Genomic DNA, 27405 nt, shown 5'->3' on the forward strand with positions numbered 1-27405 from the left:
TCATCATTGAATTTATTTTATTTTCAAGGTATCTATGTACATCAAGTAAATACACACTGGGGTTTGTGCGGCTTGGTTTGTCTTCCACACTGGCATGCAACATTTTGGCAGATGGGAGTGGGCAGGCCAGGTGTCCCTTGTGGTGACCCTGGCTCTCTGGAAAGGGATGCTGGGGTGGGGGGGGGACGTAGAGTGAAGCTTCTGGTGAAGGTCCTGCGTGCGTGTTCTTATTTATGTAAGTGAATTAGATTCCCCTTACATCTCTCTCCTCGTCTGCCCGACACCTTCAAGTTTTCTTGTGCGTTTTAAAAGAATTATTTGGTGGCAAGATTACATAAAGCCCACTGGCTTCTCAGCTGCCCTGTTGGCAAATATTAGCTCAAGTCCACAGGTGCACAGGCATCTTCCTTCTTCTCCCATTGGGCCTTTCCTTCTCTGCTCTGAGTTAGGGGCTTGGGGCAGGGGAGCCAAGCTGAACCCCTTTCCCTCAGAGGAGTGGTTTGCAAACTACAGAACCCTTAGGTTCTGAACTCTTAGGACCATTCAAGAGCTCCTCCACTAAGGAAGCATTTTCCACCAAATAAAGAAAATGTAAACTGCCCAGGTCTGCGTCACTTTGGGTTATTTTTTATATCAGGTTCTATATAAGATTTATTTTTAAAAATGTTTGAATATCGCTGCCTTGGATTTACTCTACACCCTTATGGTAGATTTTTCCCTGCATTTTTCCATAATTGCTAAGAGGGGCCCAACAGGTAAAGGAAGAAGGAACTTTTTCCCTTGAAGGAGTCCCAGGCCAATACAGCCTATATTTATAAGCTGGCACTCCCCCCAAGCTTTCTTTCCTGCCTTAGAAGCTAGGTAATGGTTGCCCTGCTGCTGGGGGATCCTGTTCTTCCATCCTACGTAAGACTGGGTATCTGGACACCAGACTTTCTTGATTTGGACTTTCTTGATTTTGACCTCCACTCTCCATCCCTGTAGTTACCTAGAAAACCACCTTAGCACCATGTGGAAGGAAAGGATGTCTGAAACCAAAATAACAGTCCTATCAATTACATGGAGCAGTGTTGGGGGGAGAGAACTCCCCCCTCACCACCCCCTCCCCAGTCTGGAAAATCTGCTCTGCCCATTTCTTCAAAGTGCACTTAAAACCAGATGGGGACATTATCAAAGGAATTCTGTCAAACAAAAAAAATTTTTTTATGCATCATGGGGAAAAGTCAGGCTCTAGCCTGAAAGGAAGGCATCTTGAGAGAGATATTTTGCCAATGAACTGGAAGGTCCCAAACCAAAAGGTGGACATGAGAAGAACATGCAGCCCAATATGGGACAGAGAAAGGAATCCAGCTCATCACTGTGGCAAAAAATACTTGGAATTTCCCAGCCTGTTCACCCCCAAACCCAAAGAAGCAATTCGCTGACTACACGTGCCTGTAACTATCACCGGACATATGAGCAGCCATTGACAGACTGTTGGGAAGGGTCTGCCTCCTCAAGTTTTCCAAATATTTTAAAGCAACTCTAGGTTCTGTTCATGAGTTCTGGGACAGAGAATATCAAAAGGAGTTTTGAGGAGAAAGGGAAATGGTCCCTTGAACAATCCATGTCCTTGGTCATTGGGGCAGGGGGTCAGGGGACAGGAAGAGGAAGGCAAAACGTACAAAAAGGGAGGGTGGTTCAGTTGAGGGGTATATGAAGAAAATTCTACGTGTCAGGTAGCAGTCCTTCCAGGTTACCCTCCCCTGTGCTGTCGGCGAAAAAGGAGGGGGAGAGTCTATTTCTGTGTCTTCTTCTGACGCTAAGACATTCTTCTGCTTAAGGCTTTGTGTGTGTGTGTGTGCGTGTGTGCGTGTGTGTGTGTGCGTGTGTGTGTGTGTGTGTGTGTGTGTGTGAAGGATTACGGCCCTCTAGCTCCCATTTTTCCTTTTATCATCTCCATGACTAACACCACTCAGTGTGAGAGACGCGTGTTTGAAAGAAGAAACACTCACCCTCCTCCCTATTGCCCCAAATGAGGAGAGTGAGTATACTATGCTTAGAAATTGCTAAATACATCATTAGATACTTAGAGAGTAAGACAGAGAGGAGAGAGACATAGCAGCAGCTTTTGATATATAGATACAGAGTACAAAGAGATACAGAGTAAGAGAAGACATCAAACAGTACAGTTGAACAACGAGGGTTGGGAGGGAGTTGTTAGTATCAGAGACCACAGGTTTGCAGCATGCTGAGAGGAGAGGCCTCAGTCCCTCTTAGAAACTGGGGAAGAAAGAGAAAGAGGTTGTGAGGAACCACCTTGCAGCCCAGCCACTCAACAGGAACAGGGTGGCATTTGTACAAACTTCGACTTACGGTCTTGTTCCTTTAATGCCAACAACCGGACACCACTCCCCCAGGGCCTGCTTCTCTGCCCCAGGCCTTCCTCTTTCTTCCCCATCCCTCCTTTGCTCCTCACGCCCTTCTGCCTGTGTGTGCCTGGCCTACTATCCTGGAAAGCCCCCAGAGAGGGCTTGGCATGGACGCAGCCCGGCAAGTGACTGGCCCTATTCCTCTCATTTCTAGTTCTCCAGAGATCCAAAGGGGACGATAAAACAGGCTCCAAGTGTCCAGTTCTGGGCCCTAAAGCAAGTGAGAAGCCTGGTGACACACAAGCACCGGGAAGGTGTCTGAGCTGCTGGAAGAGAGGACCTGGGGACAGAGGTGGAACGAGGGGGCTAAGAGGGGGAACACAGCTATTTACTACCTCCACTGAGCAAGGTGGCAGGGGAGTGCTGACGCTGCAGTATTAGAGACAACAAGTCAGACCTCCTGGGGCATTTCCTAAAGCTTATTGGTGACCTACACAGATCGGAGATGTATGCGACACAGGTACAGGAATGAAGCCAACACCTCCTTTACTGGAGGTATCTTGGTTCAGAAAATACCTATCCATCCAAAATTCTTTTAGGGTGGAGGCAGACGGGGTTGAGATGATCTCTCAAGGTCTCCTAATATCGACTACATTCCGGGGGGCCGGTTGTGGCTCTAGACGGACATCACCCCTGCTCACTCTTTTTGACATGTGGCAGTGACCCCTAGTGGCTGAAAAGCAGTACTGTGGTTACTACTTTGGCCAAAAGGCAAGCATCAGCGGGGGAAGGGAGGTCAGTGTCTGGAGCCTGGGGGCCAGGAGGGACCTATCCCCCAGGCAGGGAAAGCAGGAGCTGAGGGACGACTATATAGTAAAAGTTTTGAGATGATGAAAAAAAGCAGGAGAAACAAAGAGGCTGAGGGCCAGACAGGAGGCAACCGGAGGCTGGTCAGAGGAAGCAGCCTGAAGCTACCTGAAAGTGCAGGTATGCGGCAGTCCGTGAGGGAGATTAGCTGGCTGCCGTCTCTTGGTGGAGAGGGAAAAGCTTGGTCTGGTCCTCAGCCTCATAGCCGCAAGGCAGGTCACTCCTAGAAGAACAGACCCAGCATTGTCAGCTCCGAATAGAGGAAAACATCCCTGTCACTTTGCTCTCATAGCATCCCTGTGAGACAACAAAAGGCAGGGACTATTCAGGATTTACAGGAATACAAGGAAAACCAAGGCTGGAGAGATGGAGCTGACTCGCCCAAGGTCACAGAGTTCCCAAAGGAAGGAGAGAAAGCCAGGTCATCAGATGGCCATGGCACTCCCCCAGCCCCCATGATGGAGTGGGGAGAAGCCACAGGTGGGATTGGAGGAGGGGATGTGCTCTCTGTACCAAGAGGCAGGGGATGAGTGGATCCTCGGGACAACCCGGTGATGATGAGAATGGTTCTCATTTCCTCCTCCTTTCCCTGCAGGCTCCAGAGAACCTCTAAGTAGGGCACGAGGGAAATTTAACCATTTCTTCTGGTCCCACCCAGAGAACTCAAGAGCAATGGGGATGGGTGTACCTGTTGTCATTGATATCTGTGGCATTTCCTGAAGACATCATCATTGAGAACACAGGATTAGGAGAAGGAAAAAGGAGACGGGGTGTTAGAAGCCATCTCCCCAAACCCTCTCTCATCCTGACCCCTTAGAGAAAAAGGTAAGACTTTGGAGTATAGCTGCCACCTGGGTCTGTGGCTCTGTATTTGCAACTCCCCCAAGCTGCCTGATCATTTTGTTTGAGAAAGTTCTCCCTGACCCCTGCTAAAGGAAAGGAGAAAGGGGAAGGCAGGGGAGGGTGGGGACAAGCACGGCAATAGGAGGAATCCACTTCTAAGACTCCAAGATCCTGAAGGGATGGGCAGCGTTCAAGCTGTAGGCACAGGGTCACTTACTTTTCTTCTACTTTTCAACTTGCCCTGGGGATCCCAAAGGCTGGTCACCCATCTTTTTCACTCACCATTGTCCATGTTGGCCTTCTGGTAGGAAGCCAGGGGCCCGCTGGAAGATGTGGCCCCGCTGCTGGTACAGGAGTTTGCAAAGCTGGATGGAGCAGAGAAGAGAGATGCTGCCTCTGGCACCCGCTCTCCGATATGCTAAGGACCCATAATCCCAGTGGGGATGGAGCCGTACACCCCTCCCGTCCCCAGAGAACAGAGGACAACAAACGGGGCCACAGGCTGAGAGGGCAGTGCCCACCTTCTAACCGTAGGTGTGAAGTTGAGAAAGGGTTTGAGATGAAGCTACTTAGGAAAGGAATTAAGTGTCAGCCAGCGGCTGACCCAACTTATGCCTTACAGAGAGCAGAGAGCCTTGGGTTGGGAGCCCAGCCCACGCCCGGGGCCACTCACTACATGTCTGACGTGGAGCTGGGCGCAGCTTGCAGGTACAAGTTCTGGTAGTTCTGGAAGAGGTTGTTGGTGTAACTGATGCACTCAGGGCTCCGGGTGCCATAGGGGTTGGTGGGTGAAGATGCTGGGTAGTGGCCGGGCCGGACGGGTTTGGCTGTGGTAAAGCAAGGAAAATGACCGTGAGGAGGCCGTTTCCCTGCAGTTGCCCCGGTCCTGGAAGTCACGGAGCTGGAGCTGAACCGAGCCGCTCATAACATCACTCACTTTTATACGTTTTGGGGGGATGGCAGTGGGGTGATCCTGGGGTGGAGGTAGGAGAAAAAGCAATCATCTAGTTGCTTGACACTTAGGAACGTGCTGATCTCCCCCAGAGGTAATCCCACCTCGTCTGCTGCCACCCAGAACCACTCACCAATCTGAGCAGAATGGCCCCGCTTGCCGGAGCTCTTGTACCGAACGGCCTCCTTGATGCGGTCCACCTCCTGCTGGTACCGGCGCTTGTCCTTCATGGCTCCTTCCTTGGCCTCCTTCAGTGCACCCTCCAGGGCCTTAACTCTCTCAGCCGTAGCCCTAAGTCGTTTTTCCAATTTAGGAAGCTCACAACGCAGATCTGCATTGTCACGTACCAGCTGTGGGGTAAGCCCGAGGGAAGAGGCCAAGGCAAAGCCGGAGACCCAAGAGAGAGCCAGCGGTGGAGCGGTGGAGCATGGGGGTGCGGGGCAGGGAGAGAGAATAAAGAAAAATCAAGTCAGGGAAGATGGAGACAGCACTCTTTCCTCGAAAGGCCTCGTTCCCTTTACCTAACTGCTCTTCTGGCCTGTTTTTTCCTTCTCCCGGAGCAAACAGTGGTCAGGCATGAAAAAGTCACATCGTTTTCTGAGTAGCAAAACGTGCCAGGTCCACCGTAGCCCAGAACTCTTGGGACAGTGCCCTGTCCCAGTCTTTTCCTGGCCTCGATACCCACCCCCCAATACCTCACAGCTTGTGCCAGACCAACAGCCCCAGGGCAACCGTGGGGATGAGGCACCCCGCACCCAGAGATGGCTTTGTAGGCATGCACAGGGCGGGACAGCAAGAGCGCAGTGGCAGTCTGGAAGGTGCATATGGTTTTGAGGGCAGGTTAGGTGCAGTGGAGAGCAGGAGCAGAAGCTGAAACATGGGAGCCCCCCCTCACCCCCCACCCGCACACATTCACACAGCACCCCATAGGAAGGAAAGAAAATGTTTGAGGGCTCACAAACATTTGTGCTCATTAGCTTCACATTCAAGGACTTCCTGGGCTGTCCCTCCCCCATTTAATTTAAGGTAGAGAGAGTGGTAGCAACCACCTTGCAGCCAGAGAAGACTTCCTGATCTTTTTACAGGATTTCATACAAAAACGGGGCGGGGTGGCTCCAGCCTGCAGGAGCCGGCCTTGGAAGATACCAGGTAAGCTGGTAGAGCAGGGAACCCGGGGAGAAAGGGCAGAGCTTGGAAATACATCTGTGCCCCTTCTACTTTGGACAATTTAAAGATTATAAACACTGGTTGGCTGTGACAAGAGTTCAGCTTAATTAAGACTAGGGCTGAAGGCCTGGCTATTTAAGAGTCTGTGAATTGAGAAGTTTCTACATCTCTCTCATTTCCCTTTCTAGTCTTGTGTCTGCTGAGGTAGGACATTGTGAGGAGGCCTCCGTCATCTAGGTGAGTTGTTTTTGGTCTTTGGGACTTTGAGCAGAGAGAGGCAGCGGCTTCAGTGAGGAAAAAGGAAACAGCCTGTGGTTTCCTGACACATCCGACACTGTGGATAAGCCTGGAGGGCATGATGCTTGAGTGTAATAAGCCAGCCACAAAAGGACAAATCCTGCAGGATTCCACTTATAGGAAGTACTTCGAGGAGTCAAAATCATAGAGAACAAAAGAAGAATGGTGGTTGCCAGGGGCTGGGAGGGAGGGGAATGGAGTTACTGGGAAGTGGGGGTAGAGGTGCGGTTTTATAAGATGACAGGGATGGGGAAGGACGGTGGGGGTGTTGCACAACCGTATGAATGCATTTAATACCACTGAACTTAAAGATTGTTCTGGTGGCAAATTTTATGTGTATTTTACCACAATAAAAATATTGGGAAAAAACAAGCAATACGGCATGCATTTGGACAGAGAAGGAAAGTGAACACAGAGAAAGGAACATAGGATGGCAGAACTGATTACAAATGTTTCTTCCCTGGACTTTCAACTTTTCCGGAATGTTGTTACATTGTTATACTGCTGTATAATAAGCAAAGGGGGAAAGATGATAGTACAGCCCTCTGCGGGCCCAAATAAAATAAATATACCCTGCAGATTATCATTGGGCCACAGTTCTGGGATTTTTTTTTTAATTATATATGTTAAAAAGAAAAAAAAAAAAGATGTGCCAAGTATTTCTAAATATGCTGGGCATTGCACTGAGAAATTTAAGCTCCGGTTTAGTGAGAATATGAGTCTAGATCAAATGTTCAGGTGGGTTTCAAAGAAAGGGAATAAAGTATAGATTAGGGTTTATTGCACGAATCAGTTAGAAGAGCCGGTTGACACACTGTGGCACGTCTTCAAGGCTCAGATATTTGGCGCTAGCGAGGGTGCTCCTGCTCTGTACGCACCAAACATTTCCTGTCCTGACTCCTTTGGACTGCCCCTTCTAGCTCCCCACCCCATACCTTTGAAACCCAGTCATCCACCTAAGGAGCCGCAGCAGCAAGGAGGGGGACAGAGAGGCAGCAACTTAATACACAGGAGTTTCAACCAGGCCCACCCAGGGGCTGGTTGCGCCATCTGGAGGACATCCTTTAATTAGCCTGCATGCCTGCCCCAGGCCTATGCAGATGGAGTTCTCTCCGTGAGAGGAAGCCCAACATCCCTGGCTTCTCCTTGCCTCTGACCAGTATCCCTCCTGTGTAGTTAACAGCCCCGTGCCTCTGAAACCTCTACCAGTTTCAACCTCTCCCTCCAAATCCATAGGCCTGGGGGATTTCACTTTGAGCAGAGGCAGTTGGGAGCTTTGAGAAGGGAGAACAGGCATGGAACAAAGAACAGGGTAAAAGTGGAACCAAACATGGATAAAGAAGGGATTCATAGGAAAAGTAAAGGGAAAAGTAAGGAAAACATGCAAAAGCAGATTTCCTAAATCCAAGGGACCTCGGAGGATTTGGGTCTCCTAGGCACCTAGCCTCAAGAGTTCTTTTCACCCCTTCCCCTACTCTTACCTGTTTGTGAACCTTTGTAAGCTGTTCCAGGTTGTTCTCAAGAAAGGAAATCTTCTGCTTTTGGGAGTGAATCCCCCCACTGTCCTCGGGCTCCATTTCTGCACTCTGATGAAAGACGGGGGGGAAAGATGTGGCTGTCCCAGGCCAAAAAGGTCTCACCCACACCAGGCCAAGCCATCTCCACTGGAGGCCACAGGGGTTAGAGAAACCTGCGGGCAGGGGACAGTACGGGGGCTGGGAAGATTCCAAGGATGGCACTCACTTTCTTGACTCGAGTCGTGACGTCTTGAACGAACAGCTTGCGAAGGTTGTGGAGGGTCTGGAGTTCCCGGGCCTGGAAAGAATGATGACACATTGTGGGTAGCCAAATACCAGGTCAGTATTTTCACCCCAAAATTATAGGAAGCGTCAATCTACTTGGGCAGGTGAATCACTCATCCTTTAGGAAAAGATGTGTTCTGATTATGCCACAGACTGATGCTGTGTAAGGAATGGGCTCATGGAGAAGTCAGGGGAAGACATGAAGCCCCCACCTCACCCTGTTAACTTGGCACAGAGGGAAACCACTCACAACTGTCTCCTCCAGACCCTTGAGGTCCTGCTTGGACTGTTCATGTCGCTCGTACAGAAATCTGGGGCGAGAAGGAAACACAAGAGTCCCTCAGGACTGTCCTCCCTCCCTCTCTCCTCCCTCTCCATTCCTTCGATCTAGACTTTATTATTACTTATTATACAAGTTTCTCATGTTTGCTATGCAGAAATTAGAGAAGAAAAAAAAAGTAAGATGAGTTTCATAAAAAGCCCATAATTCTACTGCTGACAGATCAAACCAACATAACATTCTGGTGTCAGTCTTCCCAGACTCTTACTTCTATGCAGGGATATCCCACAAAAATTGTATGGGATCATACCATTCATACTGTTTTGTAGCCTGCTTTTCACCCTTAACAGAACATCACAGACATCTTTCTAGGCCAGGGCAGCTAATATTCACTATTCACTAATATTCACTATTTCTGAACGTCTCTGTCTCTCCTTTTTCTTTGGCCCTTCCCCACTGCATCCTATGACTCGTCTGAGGCATCTGCTTCCTGCGGCCACCCTTTTCCCACCTGCACCGTTCCCTGCCTTTGCGGGTGTGCGTGAGTAGCGGTCTGGGCCATCACTCACGTCAGCTCCTGGAGTTTGCTGCTCTTCTCGTGTTCTTCGTTCTTCAGCTTCTCGTAGTCAGCCTGAAGCTTCTCTAACTCTAACTGCAGCTTCTGATTCAAGCTGCAGACGGCGAGGAGGTGTTGGAGAGAACAAAAAGGTTATTAATGAGGGGGGAAAGGGAAGACCAGCCCTGCAAACGTTTTCCTTCTGGTACAAGTGGGTCTGGTCAGGACTGATGGATGCATCTACTTTCGAATTATTGGAGGCAGATGCAGGCCACAGTTTCCACGACAGAGTGAGAAGCCATGGGCTACCCAATCATAAGAGCTCAAGGAGAAGAACTAGTCCTCACTCCCGTGCCTCCTGGAGCTGGGCTACAAAGCTGTGGCATGGTCAGGGGGAGTGGCCCATGGAAGTGAACAAACCAGACCCCGGGCCAAGAGGGAGCCGTGGAGGCCGGAGCCACCCAGGGGACTCTTACTCTTTGAGCTCATCGATGGTCTTCTGCTTCTCGTTGATCTCATCCCGGAGCCGGGCCAGCTGCCGGTGATGGGCCTCCCTGTGACTCTCCATCTGCACCTCCACGGCCTTCTGCGAACAGCCCCACCCCACGCTCAAAGCCAGACTCCCAGGCACCAGCTGGGAGAGGGCCGGCGCGGCCGTGCTGGGCCCCGTCTATGCCCCGCCCCTTCCCCACTCGCCTTTACGTCATCTGCATCCTGTGTGTCTGGCTCCTTGTCCTTCAGGGCCACTTCGTGCACAGTTTCTGAGGGAAAGAGGAAGGGGAGCGTGGCTTACATCGCACCTACCTCCTCCGGAAAGAACTTCACTTTTCGACCAGAGCTGCAAGTAGGGCAGGGGACATGGACCCAGTGTGGGCCCTCAGGGATATTCTTCTGGGTTAGGACAGTGCGATTTGATATGACAGGGAAAGAGATCCACGGAGGGTTCATGGCTTGTGTACAATAAGCTACAGGCCAAAGCTTCTACGACCTCAGTCTAATGCATGGGAGGAGCGTGCTGTTAGAAGGTCTATTTGATGTTTGTGGCTTTTCCTCCCCGCCCCCCTCCAGGATCTCAGATCCCAGGTCGCGCGGTTTAGAGGTTGAAGAAGGCCTCACCCTGGGCTTGCAGCTTGGCCAGCTCATCGCTCAGGGAGTCATAGGACTCTTCCAGGTGCCGCTTCTTTAGTTCCACACTCTGCATATATTCTGTAAGCGAGCGGATCTTGGCCTCATGCTAGTGGGGGAAGGGTTAGTGAGCGGAAGAAGAAGGATGGAGTCAAGGACACAGCTGGGCGACACTGACCTCTGCAGCTTTCTTCCCAGGCCCTCCCCGTCTGCTGTGCCGGCCTGAAGACACAGGGCCAGAGGCCATTTCTTTGGAGACCCTTCCTTTAGACCCCATCAGCTCCGAGGGTGGTATCCCCTCTGAACCTTCCCTTCCCTGGCCTCGACCATCCCCGGCTAGCCCAGGCTCTTCTGTCCTGGACTGTGGTTGACCCTAGGCCCTTGACATGACGGCAGGTGCTGGGAGTCTTATCCCATAGCCGCAGAATCATCCTCCTTCCCACGGCACGCCAAGACTCTCAGGGCCCGGCGCTCACCTGGGAGATGAGCAGCTGGCAGGATGAGAGCTCCCGCCCTGTCACCTCCATCTTGCGATGACACTCAACCTGCAGGTTCTCTAACTGCCGGCAGCGCTTGACCACAGACTTGACTTCTGACTTGATTTTGCTGATATAGAGTCGGGCCACCGTGAACTCCTCCTCGATGGCCCCGCTGATCTCCACTGGCTGCGGGTGGGAGAGGGCAGGAAGAGGTGCTTCTCGGCTGCAGGGAAGCTTTCCCATTCCCGTGCATTCTGCCCGTCCCCGCGTACACCCACACACACACAGACTTGGGTGGCACACGTATCTTCCAAACAACTTTTAGCTGCTATCACTTGGCATTTCACACTAAATCCTTCTCCCTGCACTTAAAGATCCAATTCCGACAGTTGCCCTCTTCCATCTTATAAGGCAATGTGATTTGGAGTCACACTGATCTGCTTGATCAGCCCAATGGTCTCCGCTACGGATTTGCGTATCTTGTTCCCAGCTCTGTGCCTCACCTCTAACGCCAGCTACATGCACATCTCCATGGCCTCTTATTCGGTACCCTCTAGAAGGTGTATTTACAGCTGAGGCTATGCAAATTCTACTTGTTTTCCCGGGTCTAGTTTAAAGGCGTATTTCCTGGCTCTTTGGCCCACCTTCCTCAGTATCCCTGAGGGCCTGGGTGGTGCTCCCCTGCCTCTCCCACCAGTGCCCAGAGCAAGAATGACCTGCTGCCCCCAGCCCCACTCACCAGCTTAATCTCCCCGTTGCCCACGATGACACTGAACTCACTCAGGTCCTTCATCAGCCCATTCAGCACCTCCGCAATTCGCTTCCGCTGGTGTCCACTGACCTCTTGTAGCCGCTGCAACTCAGACTCCAAAGCCAGCATGGTGGCCTGGGGACAGCCCCTCACGTCATCTCGCTGCCATCTGCCCACCCCCCTCCCTAGCCTGCGCAGAGCCTCTGCCTTATATGACCCCGAGGGCTGCTAGAGAGAACACAGGCCCTGCCCAAGGGTCTGGGAGAGACAGGGGTCAGGAGGGCGAAGGGTGGTGACAGGGCGGGAGAGGGTCCCCTGGCACACTGCACAGCAGGGCAAAGGTACGAGTGTGATGCAGCCCCCCGGGCGCAGAGGTCCCTTGGGACATGGAGGATGTTCTGGAGGCCAGGGGGTTCCTGAACCCCGGTCAGCCACTCACCACCTTCTGAGACAGCTCATCCACCAGAAGCTGGTTCTGCTGGCTCTTCTCCTCCACTTCCTGGGACTTCTGGTCGTAGTTCACGGCCAGCTCCTCCAAGGCCTGCAGCACCTCCTTCACCTCCTCCTTAGCAGCATCGTTCTCTGACTGCAGGTGGCTCAGCTCCCGCTGGACCTTCTCGTTGTCTCCTCGAGTGGATACCAGCAGCTTGGAGGAAGAGGCAAGGCACATGAGGGGGTCTGCTGCCAGTGACCGCCTCTATGGCCCCCTGGTCTGGGGAAGCCGAGAACACTGCCCCAGACGGGGCCTTTCTGGCACCCTAAGCCTGGAGGGCAGAGCTCCAGGAGAGGGGCAAGGGTCAAAGCAAGAGTCAAGAGGAAGTGGGCTGTAGGTTTCACAGAAGGAAGAAACACCCAGACTCCAAATCTGTGTTTTACACAAAGCCCCAGTTAAGTCCCCAGACTTCGATAGTTTTGGGGGGGTGACCAAGCCCGACGCAGAAGACTAAGCCCTTCTTCTATCTGGTTGTAAACGGTCTTTTATGCCTTTTAGGGAACACACCGCTCTCCTCTCATGTCTTGTCCTCCTTCCCATTACCTCTTCCTGGTCCAGCATCTGCTGCTTAAGCTTCTCTATGAGCTGGCTCTGCTGGTTGATCTCATCGTCCTGTTGGAGGCAAAGGGGAAAGATGGAGTGAAGGGAAGCTCCACCCAGTCTGGACTTATGAGGGTGGGGGCAGAGATAGGATCCTGACAAAAATCCAGACAGTTCAGACTTTGAGTTAGAAACCCCATATCCTAAAAAGAAGCTTTGCCCTCAGTCTCTTGCCTCACTCCTGCCCTCACTTTCAAATTCCTTTCTCCCTGGAAGGTGGTATAACCTTGATAATACACAGCAAAAGCCTTTAGGTTAAAGTACATGTCCTCTAACCTAGAAATCTCACTTTAGTGCTCCATTCTAATCAAATCTTTCAAAAGCAAAGTCTTGGGCCTCAGAGGCAAAGACAGTGCTTTCAGAATTACTTACAAGAGCAAGAACAAGCTACTAAAAACAAAGAAGACTAGAAGCCCTAGAAGACTAGAAGTAACAAACAAATGGTTCGATACATTTTGACAAATGGACTGTTAGGCAGCCATTTAAAAAATACTTTTGTAAGGAATTGTTAACAAAGTAGGAAACTGCTCCTTATGCAATGCAGAATGAAGAAATCAGATGCAAAATTACGTATACAGTGTATCTCAACTGCATGTTCTATGTATGGAGAAAAGCAGGATGTTAATAGTAGTATTTATGAATGGTGGGATGACGGATGACTTACATTTTCTTCAATATGTTCTTATTTATCTTCTAAATTTCTTAATGATATAATTTTTTATTAAGTTTAATTTTAATTCCAGTAGAGCTAACATACAGTGTTTTACTAGTTTCAGGTGTATGATATTGTGATCCAACAATTCTAAACGTTACTCAGTGCTATCTTCCACATGTTCAATAATGAGCATTTGTCCCTTTTAAAATTAAAAAAAAGGCAGTACAAGCGAATTCCTTAATCCCTCACTTCTCATCCCACCAGCCTCCCCTCTGTGCCCTGGGTGTCCTCACCTTGTCATCGAGCTGCTTATAGAGGCGGCGGATCTCCTCCTCGTATTTCTGCCGCTCCTCAGGTGCGATGCGCACCACAATGGATGAGTTGTCATTCACAGGGGTCTCCTCACAGAGGTCAGCTCCCAGGGCTGCATCGTCCCCAGCCAGGCGCTCCGTCTCAGGCACATTCTCTCCTGGCCAAGAGGCAGAACAAGGTGAGCGATGGGAGAAGAGAGAGCTGCATCCAGGAGTCCTTCCTCCCTCACTCCTCAATGCCAAGACCTCCGGGCAGGTCTCCATCTCTGTTGCCAAGTGCACGTTCAACCTTTTCTGGGGGATGGGATAAGGGTGGTCAGCCCCCTCTCCACTTCCCTCACACCACTCGACTGCACCCCTCCAGAAACGCAGCCCTCTGGGGAGGTTGGCCTGCCCTGAAGCCCTGCCCCAGACAGGGCCCCACTGGTCCCCTCAGCCTCCTCCTCCAGCCGCCTCTCACGCCCAGTGGAACCCTCTCTAACCATTGCGCCACCGGCTGAGCTCAGCCTCTAGCTTGGTGATCGTCTCCTTCTGAGCCTTTGTCTTCTCCTTCTCCTTCTCATATTTCTTCTTCCACTGCTCAGCAGTCAACTCCAGATTCACTGAGGCAGTGTTCTTTATGGTCTTTGCCCTGGGTGAGGAGAACAAGGAGATGAGACCTCCATGAAGGCTTGCGTGACACGGAGGGGAGAAAGCAACAGGGGCTGGCCCAGGAGTAGGGACCCTGCCACTGACCGCTGCCCGAACATCAGGGTGGACTTGGTCTCTGCGTCATTGTAGCTGGATGGTGAGCAGCAGATGAACATAGTTGTCCGGCAGTTTCCTCCCAGAGAGTCCTGGAGAATCCGTGTCATTTTGCTGTCACGATATGGAACGTAGCTTTTCTGGGGGAGGAGGGAGACCACGAATCAGAAAAATATTCAACAAGGGAATCAGAAAGGAGAGTGGTGCTGACTAGGGGTCGCGCACCCCATGCATCGGGCATGATGGGACGGGGTCTAAGGAACACTCACTGTGCCCTCAGCCAGTGCAGAGATGACGTTCCCAAGGGCTGACAGTGACTTGTTGATATTCTTTGCCTCATCCAGCACGGCTCCCTCTGCTCCGGTCTTGCTGACCTACCAGAGCATTAAGGGATGAGTGAGTGTGTCATGAGAGCTGCAGGGGGAGAGAGGGCTCTCATGGCCTCTTCTCTACTCAGGGGGATTCAGTTCAAGGAGGGGAGGGGACCGGGGAAGAGAACAGACAAGGCCCTTCCTCTGTTACCCTAAGCCCTCTTGACAAAAGCCACCCCCTCCCGCCCCCGTATTATACTATCCCATTTATATGAAATGTCCAGAAAAGGCAAATCCACAGAGACAAAAAGTAGATTAGTGGTTGCCAGGGGCTAGGGGAGGGAGAAATAGGGAGTGACTGCTAACAGGTGATGAAAATGTTCTAGAATTAGTAGTGATGGGTGCACAACCTTCCAAGTATCCTAAAGCCCATGGAACTGTATATTTCAAAATGGTGAACTTTGTGGTATGTGAATTATATCTCAATCAAAGAGTTATTTTGATTTAAAAAAGTCCCCCCCCCCCGACCTCCTTCCCTACCCACCCCACCCCCAAGTGCCCAACCTTCTCGCTCCCTGCCAGGTCCACTAGATACAGCTTCCCACTGAGCTTCTGCTCGGTCTCCATGTTCTCCTGCTTGATGTTGATGAGGAAGATGCTGTGGCTTCGAGAGCTGTGTTCGTTCATGTCTGCAGGACAAAGGGAAAGGCGGTCCCTGTACTGACACCTACAGAGCCGAGGCCCTCAGCCCCCAGCCTCCACTGACCGCTGGCTGACCCGGGGAGAAAGGGCACCTGCCAGGACTAGCCCCGACACTGCGTCTCCCAGGCAGCTGGGTCGCACACCCGAGAGGAGCCTCTTCTTCTGGAGGACACAGTCTGCCCTTGCTCACTTCCAGTCCCTCAGCCCCAGAGGACGCAGACAAGCAGCAGACTCCCAGACTCAAGAGCCCCTTAGATCCCCACTCACTGGTGACAGCCACATGACGATTTGATTTCCCCTCGTCAATCACATCTAAAATCTCCTCTGGGCTGGACACAAAGCGTTCGGTACAACCCTGCAGGGGGCGAATGGACAGTGACCCATAAACGTCGATCTGCAGATTTTATTACCTGCACGCTGACCAGACAACTTTTCAAAACTGTCTATCCAAGCCCTCAGACTCTCCCCGGCCCCTTGGCACATCTCATTCCTCCAAGACATCTGCCCTCCAATTTCTGGGTCTCTGGTCTTCCCTCCTGCCACACCTCAAATCTCAATGAGGTGACCCCCACCCAGGTGCCCCATCCCCACTCTCACCTTGACAAATGGCACCCGATTCTTGTCCTCATGCACAGACAGATTTGTCTTGGTCACTGAATCAAGACAATGCAGGGTAAGCAAGGCTAGTACCTCCACCCCAACTCGCATCCTGTAGCCCACTGAGACAGTAGTCTCTTCTATGTGAAAAAAGGAGAGGGGCACCTGGGTGGCCCAGTCAGTTAAGAGTCCGCCTCAGGACATGATCTCACAGTCGTGAAATTGAGCCCCGCGTCGGGCTCGGCACTCAGTGCAGAGTCTGCTTCTCCCTCACCCCCTGCTCCTCCCACCCCCCCCACCACCATTCATGCGTTCTCTCTCTCAAGTAAGTAAATATATAAATTGAAAAAATTTTTTTAAAAATGAAAAAGGAGAAAGACTTCCCCATGAAGCTTAAACTTCCAGCACACACTGAAAGCCAGTTTCTCCTCCTCCAGGATTCTAGCCTCAAGGTTCCAACTGGCCTCAGGCTGTTACTATATAGGCCTGGATCTTGAAGCTCATCTTCTGACCCTTTTCGCTTTTGGGAATTTTGGTGAATGGGGGCAAGGGACATGGGTATGAGTGTGTGTGTCCTCTGCATCTCTTGCCAAAAGCAATGTGAGCCTTCTTTTCCTTGCCCTCCTCACACCCCCACTGCCCAATGGGGTTAAACATCACTCACCATCCAGAAGGTCACGAATTTTGTCCAAGTAAATCTCAAAGTAAGAAACCTGGTCAGGGAGAAAGTGAAGAGGGCCTGTCTTAAATCTGACCCAGGGATCTCAAGTGAATGTGACCTGCTCAAATGGTAGTAGTAGGAGAGAAAGAGCAGAAGAGAATATCTTGGCAGAGAAGAACTGTGGTAACCAGAGCAGGAAAATAAGTTGGGGTGCCCAGGTCCTCAGTGGGCTCATACTAGCTCTTCCCCTCCCAGGCCCCATCTGAGGATCCCAGCTGTCATGCCGTGATCACCTTGATGTGGAACTCAAGGTTCTCATCCATGGAGTAGATGTGGTTGAAGATGTCTCGGGCAATTCGAGGAATGATTCCCATCAGCTGGGGGTCATGCAGCTTTCCCTGGGGAGGAAGGGTATTCCAGAATGAGGCTGGGACTCAGAAAGAATGAGACAACTCAAGAGGTATGCAGGTGAACACAAAGGTCATAGTGGATAAGAAGACCATCTTGAGGTTGGAGGCAGTCACTGCCATGTCTACCTCTTACTGGAACGATGAGAGAATTGAGTGGCCTTTTGGACTATTAATGCAGCTGCTTTTCCAGATCAAAAGAAGAAAACTGGAGTAGTGGAAAGGATAGAAAACTGTAGCAGGCTGGAGGGATTTCACTAAAGTTCCACTACACTCCTGCCCCTCGGTTCATCCTCCAGACCAAGAAAGCTTGATTCTTAGATCTTGCCCCACTGAGATTCCTTGGCCTCTCATTTACACTCTCAGCTTCTCACCCCTCATGAAAGTCAGAACCCTCACCTCCATGGTATGTGTTTTCCCTGAGGATGTCTGTCCATAAGCAAAAATGGTGCCATTGTAGCCAGCAAGGACATCTGGAAGAGACAGCAGAGAAAGAGCACTGGTGGAAAGAAGTGGGATAAGGAATGGGGAACCTGAAAACATACATTCTAAAAATACATCTTACAAAGATAATACAGATTACCTTTGACAATCTGCATGGCACATGCATGATAAACTTGCTCCTGAGTCGTGTTTGGGGGGAACACACGGTCAAAGACATATGGCTTCCCCTAGAATGGGAATAAAACATGGCAGACATTGGCAGTCAGGATGTGAAGGAGAAGAAATACCGCAGCCCCCTTCCATTAGCCTGAGAAGGCACCTGGTTTTTCAGCCATCTGCATCCACGGATGATCTGAGGGGATGAGGGGAACTAGAGAAGGAGGAGCAAAAGTTAGTACTGACACCAGGAGCTGTTCCCATGCGCTAGGGAGTGCCATTGAGAAGTGTCACAGCGTGAGATTGTGTGAGGGGATCTCAGCCTTGGTGTGATAATTTAGCATTCCACCACTCCAGCCCCCTCCCTGGGAAACGGAACGGGAAAAGACAGTAGGGCCACAGGCCATGGAGAGTACAAAACAATTCATTAACATTAAAAATCTAGGGATGCCTGGGTGGCTCAGTTGGTGAAGCGTCTGCCTTCAGTTCAGGTCATGATACCAGGGTCCTGGGATGGAGCCCCACATCAGGCTCCTTTCTCAAGCGGGGAGCCTGCTTCTCCCTCTGCCTGCCGTTCCCCCTGCTTGTGCTCTTGCTCTCTCTCTCTCTCTGACAAATAAATAAATAAAATCTTTAAACACATTAAAAATCTACCTCTAGGTTTAAAAATAACTTCCTCAATAGATCCATATGTCCTGATATGGAAGGATCTTGCACTAAGTGAAAGATGCCAAGTTAGGGACATATGTTTAGTATGTTCCCCATTACGTAAATGAAATATACATATACCAAGCTGCTGAGCTGTTCTACAAACATTAACACAAGCTCTCTCTGTGAAAGAAATATATGAAATCAGAAACATGGGTTTCCTTTTAAGGAATCAACTTTAAGTAAAGAGAAACTGAAACAAATCACTGACCTACAAGTATTTTGTTTCATTTAGGTTATATGTTACAAATCATGTGCGCTGATAAGATGTTAAAGATACAAAATATTTACAACCTGGGGAGCCAAACAAAGAATATATTCACTATCTAATCATACTAAAGGGAAGATGTCTGGTAAGATTAAATGAGACTATGCTTGTTCTCCATCACAAGTGACAAATTTCTCAGTCGTGTTTTCCTGCCATTCAGTATAAAAGAGCCTATGACTTAGGGGCGTCTGGGTGGCTCAGTTGCTTAAGCGACTGCCTTCGTCTCAGGTCATGATCCTGGAGTCCCCGGATCGAGTCCTACATTGGGCTCCCTGCTCAGCAGGGAGTCTGCTTCTCCCTCTGACCCTCCCCCCTCTCATGCTCTCTCTCTCTCTCTCTCTCTCTCATTCTCTCTCTCTAATAAATAAATAAAATCTTTAAAAAAAAAAAAAAGCCTATGACTTAGTTGTCACATTGTTTTACTGCAGAGCCCATCTTTATCCATCTGAAATGTAAAGCTCTAAATCTATGGTCACCAGAGTTCGGGAGACATGTTTTAACTAATTAAGGAAAGTCATAAAACTTTTATTGGCCAGAACTGGAGATAGTGGCTCTAGGAATATTCACAATATTCCATCTATACAGAGAATTTTTTTCTAGAGGAATTATACAAAAATGTTAACAGTGGTTACTTTGAGGAGAGACAAGTCTTTTATTTGACACTTTGTATCCTGGATTACTTACATATATATTTTTTAAAGTTTTATTTTATTTTATTTTTTTAGTAATCTCTACACCCAATGTGGGGCTCGACCTCACAGCCCCGAAATCAAGAGTTGCATGCTTTTCCAACTGAGCCAGTCAGGTGCTCCTGGATTGTTTATATATATATACATTTTAAAGATTTTATTCATTTATTTATTTGAAAGAGAGAGAGAGAGAGAGAGAGAGAGCACATGAGAGGGGGGAGGGTCAGAGGGAGAAGCAGACTCCCTGCTGAGCAGGGAGCCCAAAGCAGAACTTGATCCCGGGACTCCAGGATCATGACCTGAGCCGAAGGCAGTCGCTTAAGCAACTGAGCCACCCGAGCGCCCCTGGATTGTTTATATTTTTAAACCATGTACAAGTATTATATTTTTAAATTTTTTTACATCTTAATGTCACAGAGAGTGGGACAGTAGTGTATTATTTTGTTTCTTTCTTTTTACTTCTTTGCATAAAGGAAAACTAATAAGTAGATTTTTTAATATTTAAAAGATTTGAAAAGTCTGGCTTATGGGAAAACAAAAATCTACCTGAAATATTTATCTGATCTCTCTTTGGCAAAAGCCTCTGAAGCCCCCAAACCAGAATCCACAAAGAGAAATAGGTTGTGAAGATGCTCTCTACAATGAAGGGAGTGCTGTAAACTGATCGAGCCTTTCTGGAGGACAATTCTATTAAATATTTAAATGTCCATACTGTTTGTACTCTATATTGGGGATTCCAGTGCTAGGAATTCATTTTACAACACTTACTTAAGCACTTAAAGATTTATGTAGAAGGGGGCACGTTCTGCATGGAGCACTGGGTGTTATGCACAAACAATGAATCATGGAACACTATATCTAAAACTAATGATGTAATGTATGGGGATTAACATAACAATAAAAAAATTAAAAAATAAAAAATTAAAAAATAAAAACAAAACAAAACAAAAAAGATTTATGTAGAAGGATGTTCAGTGCAGCAGTTTGTATTAAAGTAAAACCAGAAACAATTCAAACATCCGTCAATAAGATGTTGATTATGATACCTCCATATTCTACTCCCATTAAAATGAGTGAGGTTGGTTTACATATACTGACATGTTCAAGTTCAATTGAGTGAAAAAATAAAAACAGTGTGTGTAATGTGATTATATATATATATTTTAAGATTTTATTTATTTATTTGACAGGTAGAGAGAGAGCACAAGTAGGCAGAGAGGCAGGCAGAGGGAGAGGGAGAAGCAGGCTCCCCGCTGAACAGGGAGCCCGATGTTGGGCTCGATCCCAGGACCCTGGGATCATGACGTGAGCCGAAAGCAGCCACTTAACCAACTGAGCCACCCAGGTGCCCCGTGATTATATATTTTTTAAAGCATATGTACAGAACAGCCTTAGAAAAAAGACATGGAAGACCACATGCACACCTACTAATGGTGGTTATCACCAGAGAGCAGAGTAACAGGCTTGCAACATTTTTTGTGTGTGATATTTAAATGTTTTACAGTGACAACATACTGCTTTTAAATTAAAAATGTAAAATATTATAGGTGATGTTATAGAAAAATATGTAATCACAAGACAAGGTATACACAAAATACTGTTAATCAAAAAATAGTATGCAAAAAATAAATACATAAAATAGTATGCAGTGTAAAAAACAAATAAAAAGTATGTAAAGGATGATTCCATTTCTGTAAAAAAAAAAAAAATGTATATGTATAGATGTACACCTTGCTTAGAAAAACATGGTAAGGGGTACCTGGGTGGCTCAGTCGGTTAAGTGTCTGACTTCAGCTCAGGTCATGATCTCAGGGTCCTCAAGCCCCATGTGTCGAGCCCCAGGTGTTGGGTTCTGTGCTCAGCAGGGAATCTGCTTGTCCCTCTCCCTCTGCCCCTCCCTCTGCTCATGCTCTCTCTGTCTCTCTCTCAAATAAATAAATAAAATCTTTAACAAAAAAACATGTTAATAGTGGTTATCCTTGGACAGTGGAATTTTAGGAGTTTCTCTTCTTTTTTTTTAGATTGAAAACTTTTCTAAAATTAAGGGCACCTGGCTGGTTTAGTTGGAAGAGCATGCAACTCTTGATCTCGGGGTCGTGAGTTTAAGCCCTACACTGGGTGTAGAGATTACTTAAATAAATAAATAAACATAAAGAAAAGAAACTTCTCTAAAATGAAAATGCATATTTTTTAAAAAAGAAAATTTTAAGTTTTTCAAAGATATTAATATTCTTATTATATAAAGAACTCTCATAAATTAGTAACAAAAAAGATAAGCCTCAAGAGAAAAAAATGGACAAGATCTAGGTACTAACAACAGAAAAATAAATACAAATTCAAACTAAAACAGTAATGTCGTTACTCACTTATCGAATTGAAAGACAAACTTAATTGGAATACCCAGTGTAGATAAGGGTTCAAGGAGGTATACTTTCCTTGAAATAAGCACCTTCATCCTTTTCTAGTAGGACAGTAAGTCCATACAACTTTTATGGGGGCAATTCAGAAATACATAATCAAAAGTCATGAATTGCACATATCCAATGACTCAGATGTTCTACTTCTAAGAATTTATACCATGAAAATATTTTTGGCAAATATTTAGTTACAAGAATGTTTATTATCACACCGTCTTATAATAACAAGAAATTGAAAACAACTGAAAAGAATAATATTTAGGGGACTGGTTAACATAAGGAATTGATTAAATAATGGCGTGTGTATATTTTTATTCTTTGTTGCTGTTTAAAATGATGTCATAATAGAGGTGCCTGGTGGCTCAGTCGGTTACATGTCTAACTCTTGATTTCAGCTCAGGTCTCAATCTCAGGGTCGTGAGATCAAGCCCTGCACTGGGCTCCAAGTAGGCATGGAACCTACTTAAAATAAAATAAATAAAATAAAATAAAATAAAATGATGTCATAATAGAACATCAATAAATCTCAAAAGTGTGTTAGTAAAAAAACTCAAACACAAGGGAGCACATACTGTATTATTCCCTTTGTATGAAGTTCAAGAAAGGACAAAATTTAGCTAGTGATAGAAGTCACAATAGTGGATGCCTGGGAGCGATACTGACAGGCAGGGGCAAGAAGGAGCTTTCAGGGGTGATAGAAATACTCTAGATTTCTATCTGGGTAGTGGTTACATGGGTGTCAAAGTGTGTTATAAAATTCATCAAACCATTTGCATAAGATTTGTGCACTCAGTGTATGTAAACTATACCTCAATAAGTGCTCTCATAAAATATAACATCATAAAATGACGTTATAATGGCTCTTAAAAATGGCTGGTTGATGCACAACCTCATTATTAATAAGAGAAATGCACATTAAAACTATGAAATACCATTTTAATCTATCAAAGTGGACAAAATAAAATATTTTGACAATGCATTGCATTGGAGAGGGCACATACAGACCAGGGGCAACTCTATGAGAAGCAGTTTGGAACCAGTTCTTAAATTTTTAAGTGCATATACTTTAGGACCTCAACTTCTAAAAATGTATCCTATAGACATATGCAGTATTTATATATATACAGGTCATTCAATTGTTTGTAATAGCAACTTATTAGGATAATCCTAAAAGTCCATTAATAGGGACCTGGTTAAATAAATTATGGCATAACCCTACAACAAACTATACAGTTGTTAAATAGAATGAGATATGGGGTGCCTGGGTGGCTCAGTCATTAAGCGTCTGCCTTCAGCTCAGGTCATGATCCCAGGGTCCTGGGATCGAGCCCCGCATCAGGCTCCCTGCTCAGCGGGAAGCCTGCTTCTCCCTCTCCAACTCCCCCTGCTTGTGTTCCCTCTCTCGCTGTGTCTCTCTCTGTCAAATAAATAAATAAATAAATCTTTAAAAAAAATAGAATGAGATATATCTTTATGTGCTGATAAGGAAGAATCTCCTAGACTCATTGTTAAGTTAAAAAAAAAAAAAAAAAGCTGGAGCGCGTGGGTGGCTCAGTCAGTTGAGCGTCTGCCTTCAGCTCAGGTCGTGATCCCAGGGTCCTCCTGCCCCAATCGGGCTCTCTGCTCAGCGGGGAGTCTGCTTCTCCTTCTGACCCTCCCCGCCTCATGCTCTGTCTCTCTCTCTCTCTCACGCTCTCAAATAAATAAATAAAATCTTAAAAAAAAAAAAAAAAAAGCAAGGTACAGAATAGTATGTATACTATGCTACCATTCTTCTTTAAAAAAAAAAGTATATGCCAGGCACCTGGCTGGCTCAATCAGTAGAGCTTGCGACTCTTGATCTCGGGATTGTGAGTTCAAGCCCACATTGGGTATAGAGATTGCTTAAAACAAATAAAAAAAAAATTTTTTTAAGTATATGCGCATATATATGTAATTGCTTATAAATGTATAGTATGCTTTTAGAAAGACCCATAAGAAACTGGTAAAAAGGTTGCCTTCTGAAAGGGGAACTGGGTGGCTAGAAAAGAAAGGTAGGAAAGAGGTTTACTTTTCATTGTATACATTTTTATATCATTTGAATTTTGTCACATGTGCATGTTAAGATTTATGTAAAAATTAAACACTTTTAAAAATACATAAAATTATGTAAAATATTTAGTAATGGTAAAATAGTCATGGTATTATGTTAGTGAAAGAGCTGAGTTACAAAACAATATATAGTTTATGATACACTTTTATTAAAATTAACATATGTGTATATGCAGCAAAAACTCACTGGAAACAAATACATTAAATTGTTAACAGTGTTTTTCTTGGGGTGGTGGGATTTTGAGTGATTTTTAGTTTCTTGTATATGCTTCTCTTTGTTTTTAATTTTGTCAACAATTAAAACATTTTAATGTTGTAATCAGACTATGTTTAATATTATTTTTTTAAAATCTACTTTTTTTTAAAGGTTTGAGTGAGTTTATGGGGTACTCATAGGGCTTTGTGAATTTTTCATCCTTTTTATCTGAATGGTTCATCATTACACTTCATTATAAAGAATAATATCCTTATTACACAGAATAAAATCATACAGTGTTAGAAGAAAACAGCTTTAAAGTAGCATTAATGCCTGTCCTCCTCAGTGGTAATACCTTTCTTTTTTAATTTAATTAATTTATCTTTTGTTGAAACTTGATTCTTGAATTGTAATCGAACTCAGTGTTGCTCCTATCCAGTGGCCAAGAAACAGAAACAAACAAAACATGTCTATCTCAGCCCAATGACTCTAGCCTCTTCTCCACCAATGTCTATCTATGCTTCTTGAAGCCAGGAATGCAGCCAAAGGGGATTAAATAGAACTCTCAAGCCAACTTTGCCCCTCCCTTCTTCCCTTCTGGGAACATGAGCACCAACACATTCTCTGCCTTTCCCTCTGTCTCCCTCCTCCTCTCTCTCTCTCTCACAAACATTCCCAGTTATAGGATTCCAGAGAAGGCTGTGGATGCATTAAAATGGAGGGCGCTCTCCAAGTGCTGAAGGCAATTGCTACCTGAGGAACCCCTTTTCTGCAGCCTGCGCTGGGAAGAAGAAAGAGACCAGAGAGAGTATAAGGGTGGTGTTCTCAGTACTGTGAAGGTAAAAGATATCCAAGAACTAAAAATGGGTTCACTTAGTAAACTCGTGAGCATGGAAAGCCACAGACACATTATAATTTCAGAGGTTCTTGAAAGGCCTGCTACCACTTCCCTACTCTATACTAGGCCCTTAAATCCCAAGTCTAGTTCATTATTTTATCTTAAGATTTTTATTTCTGTTAAATTGTAAATTTCTTTGTAATTTTCCATTGATTATACTCAAGATGAATTTGTTTGTCAGATCTTTTGATGAGAATAACTAGACCAGTAGTTTTCTACTTTTTTCTGCCTCTAGACTACTCACATGGGAAACATCACCATTATTTATTTATTTCTCCTGACACACAATTACTTTGAGTTGGACTATCGTATGCTGTGGGAGGTTTCTTACCAGAATCTGAGTGTGTAGAGTTTGCAAAAGCTACTGATTTTTTTTTTTTTTTAAAGCCGTTTCTGATGCCCCCTCTCAGATATCTGCCCAGACCACTCTACAGACTGGATCACCATGTAGACCAAGAGTTTCTTGAAGGCAGGGATTCTCTGTAAATCCCCAACATCAAGCACAGTCCTTGGCCCACAGGATGTCCTTCATAAGTATTTGTCAAAAACACAGATATTGATGGAGGAAGAGAGCAAGAAGATATTAGAGACCTGGATGTTGGGATGAAACAACTAGTAAGAAGGGGAAAGGTTAACTACTTCCCAGTGTGTCAAAGGCTAGCTTGTGGGGACACAGCATATATAAAAAAAATAATAACATCTAACTCTTATCAGGAGTTTATTATGTGCCTGCACTGTTCTAAGCAATGTATATGCATTACCTCATTTAATGCTCACAGCAATCCTAGAAGGTACTATTATTATTCCATTTTATAAATGTGGAGACTGAGGTTCAGAGAGGTAAGGTAGCTTGCCCACAGACACACAGCTGAGAAACGGTAGCACATGGTCTCAAACCCAAGCAATCTGAATCCAGACTGATAGTGCCAGTCATCCAAGAACTGAAGCGTCTGAATACTGAACACGGCGTCAGATCCTCTTCATGGCTTTTCCTTCCCCTTCCCCACGTGACCCCCACCCCCATTTGGACATTTCCCCAAATGTTTCCAGACAGAACTGAAGCCCTGCATCACTCCCTTTTTCCAACCTCAACCCTATCTTCAGAAGTATGAGATTCTCCCACCTATCCTCTCCCAGGAACCCCCTCACCATGCCAGTGTCGGAGACTGGAAGAATGGTTTCATTAGCAACACTCAGGGAGATGCTCCACCTTTGAGGAACACCCCCTGAGATCCACTCCCCACCCCCGCCACAGCAATCTAAGCACCCCTCACAGCCTTCTCCAGAGAGCTCCCTTTCAGAATCCCACAGCCCAGGGCTCCGTTCTCCCTAAACCCACCCAAGCCTCCTTGTTGTCTCTTGCTTACATGTCCCATCCCCAAGGGCCCCAGTCTGTCACCATGCTGAGCTCTCGCCCACTGAACTCAAACGGGTGCTTTGTGTCTCCCAGCACCTTTTGGTAGTTTTCCATTATGTGAACTGACTAAAGCTAATGAGAGGGCCTAAGATCAGGGGTCCCAAGATGACCAACCTTTTCCACCCTCAGTAAAGCACTTGGTAGAAGCTGAACTTCTGAGCACCAGGCCTGATTTCCATGGTGACACCCCTGGGGATTGTTGCCATGGTAATGCTGAAGAGACACTGGCCACGGTGAACATTACCTCCCCTCTCCATTTTCTTTTATGAGACTCCCCCAAAGCGAAAGGGAGACCTGCTCCCCCTCTTCAGATATCAAAGGAATCCTGGGCCACCCTAAACAATATTGACTCTGATTCAGTAATCCTGCAGATCCCAACCTAGCTTTTCCAAATGAGGTACTGGATAGTGCTGGATTTCTGCTGCTTAAGAACCTGCTAGCCAACTAGGAGATCTGAGGGAGAAAGAATATGATAGACACTTGAATGAATGAGGGAGAGGAATAGGGAGAGAGGAGCAGAATGTATGGGTCTTCCCTCACTGTCATCCCTCCCACGTCTGGTATAGAGGCAGCGGCCCAGACAGCAGGCACCGGGACACTCTGCCCACCGAGACCAGGGCCGAGGGACACTTAAATGCATCCAGTGAAAAAGTCACACTGGATTCTGAGTGACATAAAGAGCAAAACAAGGTACACAGCCCACAGACAGTGACCCAGACACCCTTCTACTATGACTCAGGCCATTAACTTTGGCTAAGCCCCATCCTCCAGATTCCTGGGAGAAGTCAGGGGCGTCAGGGAGGGATGAGGCTGAAAGAGCTGTCTTTCCAGCTTATTCTCCTACCCTCTGCCAGGCAGAAAAAGCCCACGAGCATCTGAGACTCTGAAGCCCTGAGGCAGCCGCAGTGCCGCAGAGGCAGAGAGGAGAGCCACCAGAGAAAGGAGCAGGGGCTGGGTTTGGAGACACTATTGTCTCCCCCTTCCCTCTTCCCTCACCTTCCTGAAGCGGCTTCCTCCACTAATTCCTCAGATGCTGGGCCCCAAAGGGAGTGAGAGGAGGAAAGAGGAGAGGGGGTAGGAGATTTCCTTCCCTTGGTGGGACCCTTGAGGGTTGCCTCCAAATCCCTTCTACCAGAGCCCTCCTCCTTCCAAATGAGCAATGAACAGTCA

At 47.1% G+C, this 27405-nt stretch overlaps 1 protein-coding gene across 4 annotated transcripts in view; it reads right to left on the reverse strand.

Annotated features, from left to right (window-relative positions):
* The window catches only part of KIF5A (kinesin family member 5A), a 29922-nt gene continuing 2517 nt past the window's right edge, over positions 1 to 27405 (reverse strand). Inside the window, exons 2-31 of one of the 4 annotated variants that reach the window (XM_032420493.1) lie at positions 17535 to 17622; positions 17351 to 17424; positions 16838 to 16942; positions 16548 to 16596; positions 15884 to 15939; positions 15554 to 15641; positions 15149 to 15273; positions 14543 to 14647; positions 14265 to 14413; positions 14012 to 14160; positions 13512 to 13687; positions 12507 to 12575; positions 11910 to 12116; positions 11459 to 11605; positions 10717 to 10905; positions 10232 to 10349; positions 9812 to 9876; positions 9592 to 9701; positions 9129 to 9230; positions 8530 to 8590; positions 8221 to 8292; positions 7959 to 8063; positions 7413 to 7433; positions 5147 to 5363; positions 4999 to 5034; positions 4735 to 4888; positions 4344 to 4426; positions 3907 to 3934; positions 3327 to 3441; positions 1 to 2262 (exon numbers count right to left, since the gene is read on the reverse strand). In XM_032420493.1, the coding sequence (XP_032276384.1) occupies positions 3363 to 3441; positions 3907 to 3934; positions 4344 to 4426; positions 4735 to 4888; positions 4999 to 5034; positions 5147 to 5363; positions 7413 to 7433; positions 7959 to 8063; positions 8221 to 8292; positions 8530 to 8590; positions 9129 to 9230; positions 9592 to 9701; positions 9812 to 9876; positions 10232 to 10349; positions 10717 to 10905; positions 11459 to 11605; positions 11910 to 12116; positions 12507 to 12575; positions 13512 to 13687; positions 14012 to 14160; positions 14265 to 14413; positions 14543 to 14647; positions 15149 to 15273; positions 15554 to 15641; positions 15884 to 15939; positions 16548 to 16596; positions 16838 to 16942; positions 17351 to 17424; positions 17535 to 17622 (3027 nt within the window). In that variant the 3' untranslated portion in view covers positions 1 to 2262; positions 3327 to 3362. The remainder of the gene's footprint in view (positions 2263 to 3326; positions 3442 to 3906; positions 3935 to 4343; positions 4427 to 4734; positions 4889 to 4998; positions 5035 to 5146; positions 5364 to 7412; positions 7434 to 7958; positions 8064 to 8220; positions 8293 to 8529; positions 8591 to 9128; positions 9231 to 9591; positions 9702 to 9811; positions 9877 to 10231; positions 10350 to 10716; positions 10906 to 11458; positions 11606 to 11909; positions 12117 to 12506; positions 12576 to 13511; positions 13688 to 14011; positions 14161 to 14264; positions 14414 to 14542; positions 14648 to 15148; positions 15274 to 15553; positions 15642 to 15883; positions 15940 to 16547; positions 16597 to 16837; positions 16943 to 17350; positions 17425 to 17534; positions 17623 to 27405) is intronic. The other 3 variants (XM_032420491.1, XM_032420492.1, XM_032420494.1) reach the window with 3 other exon arrangements.

This window comes from Phoca vitulina, unplaced genomic scaffold (assembly GCF_004348235.1).
Source record: "Phoca vitulina isolate PV1807 unplaced genomic scaffold, GSC_HSeal_1.0 scaffold23, whole genome shotgun sequence".
NCBI lineage: Eukaryota > Metazoa > Chordata > Mammalia > Carnivora > Phocidae > Phoca > Phoca vitulina.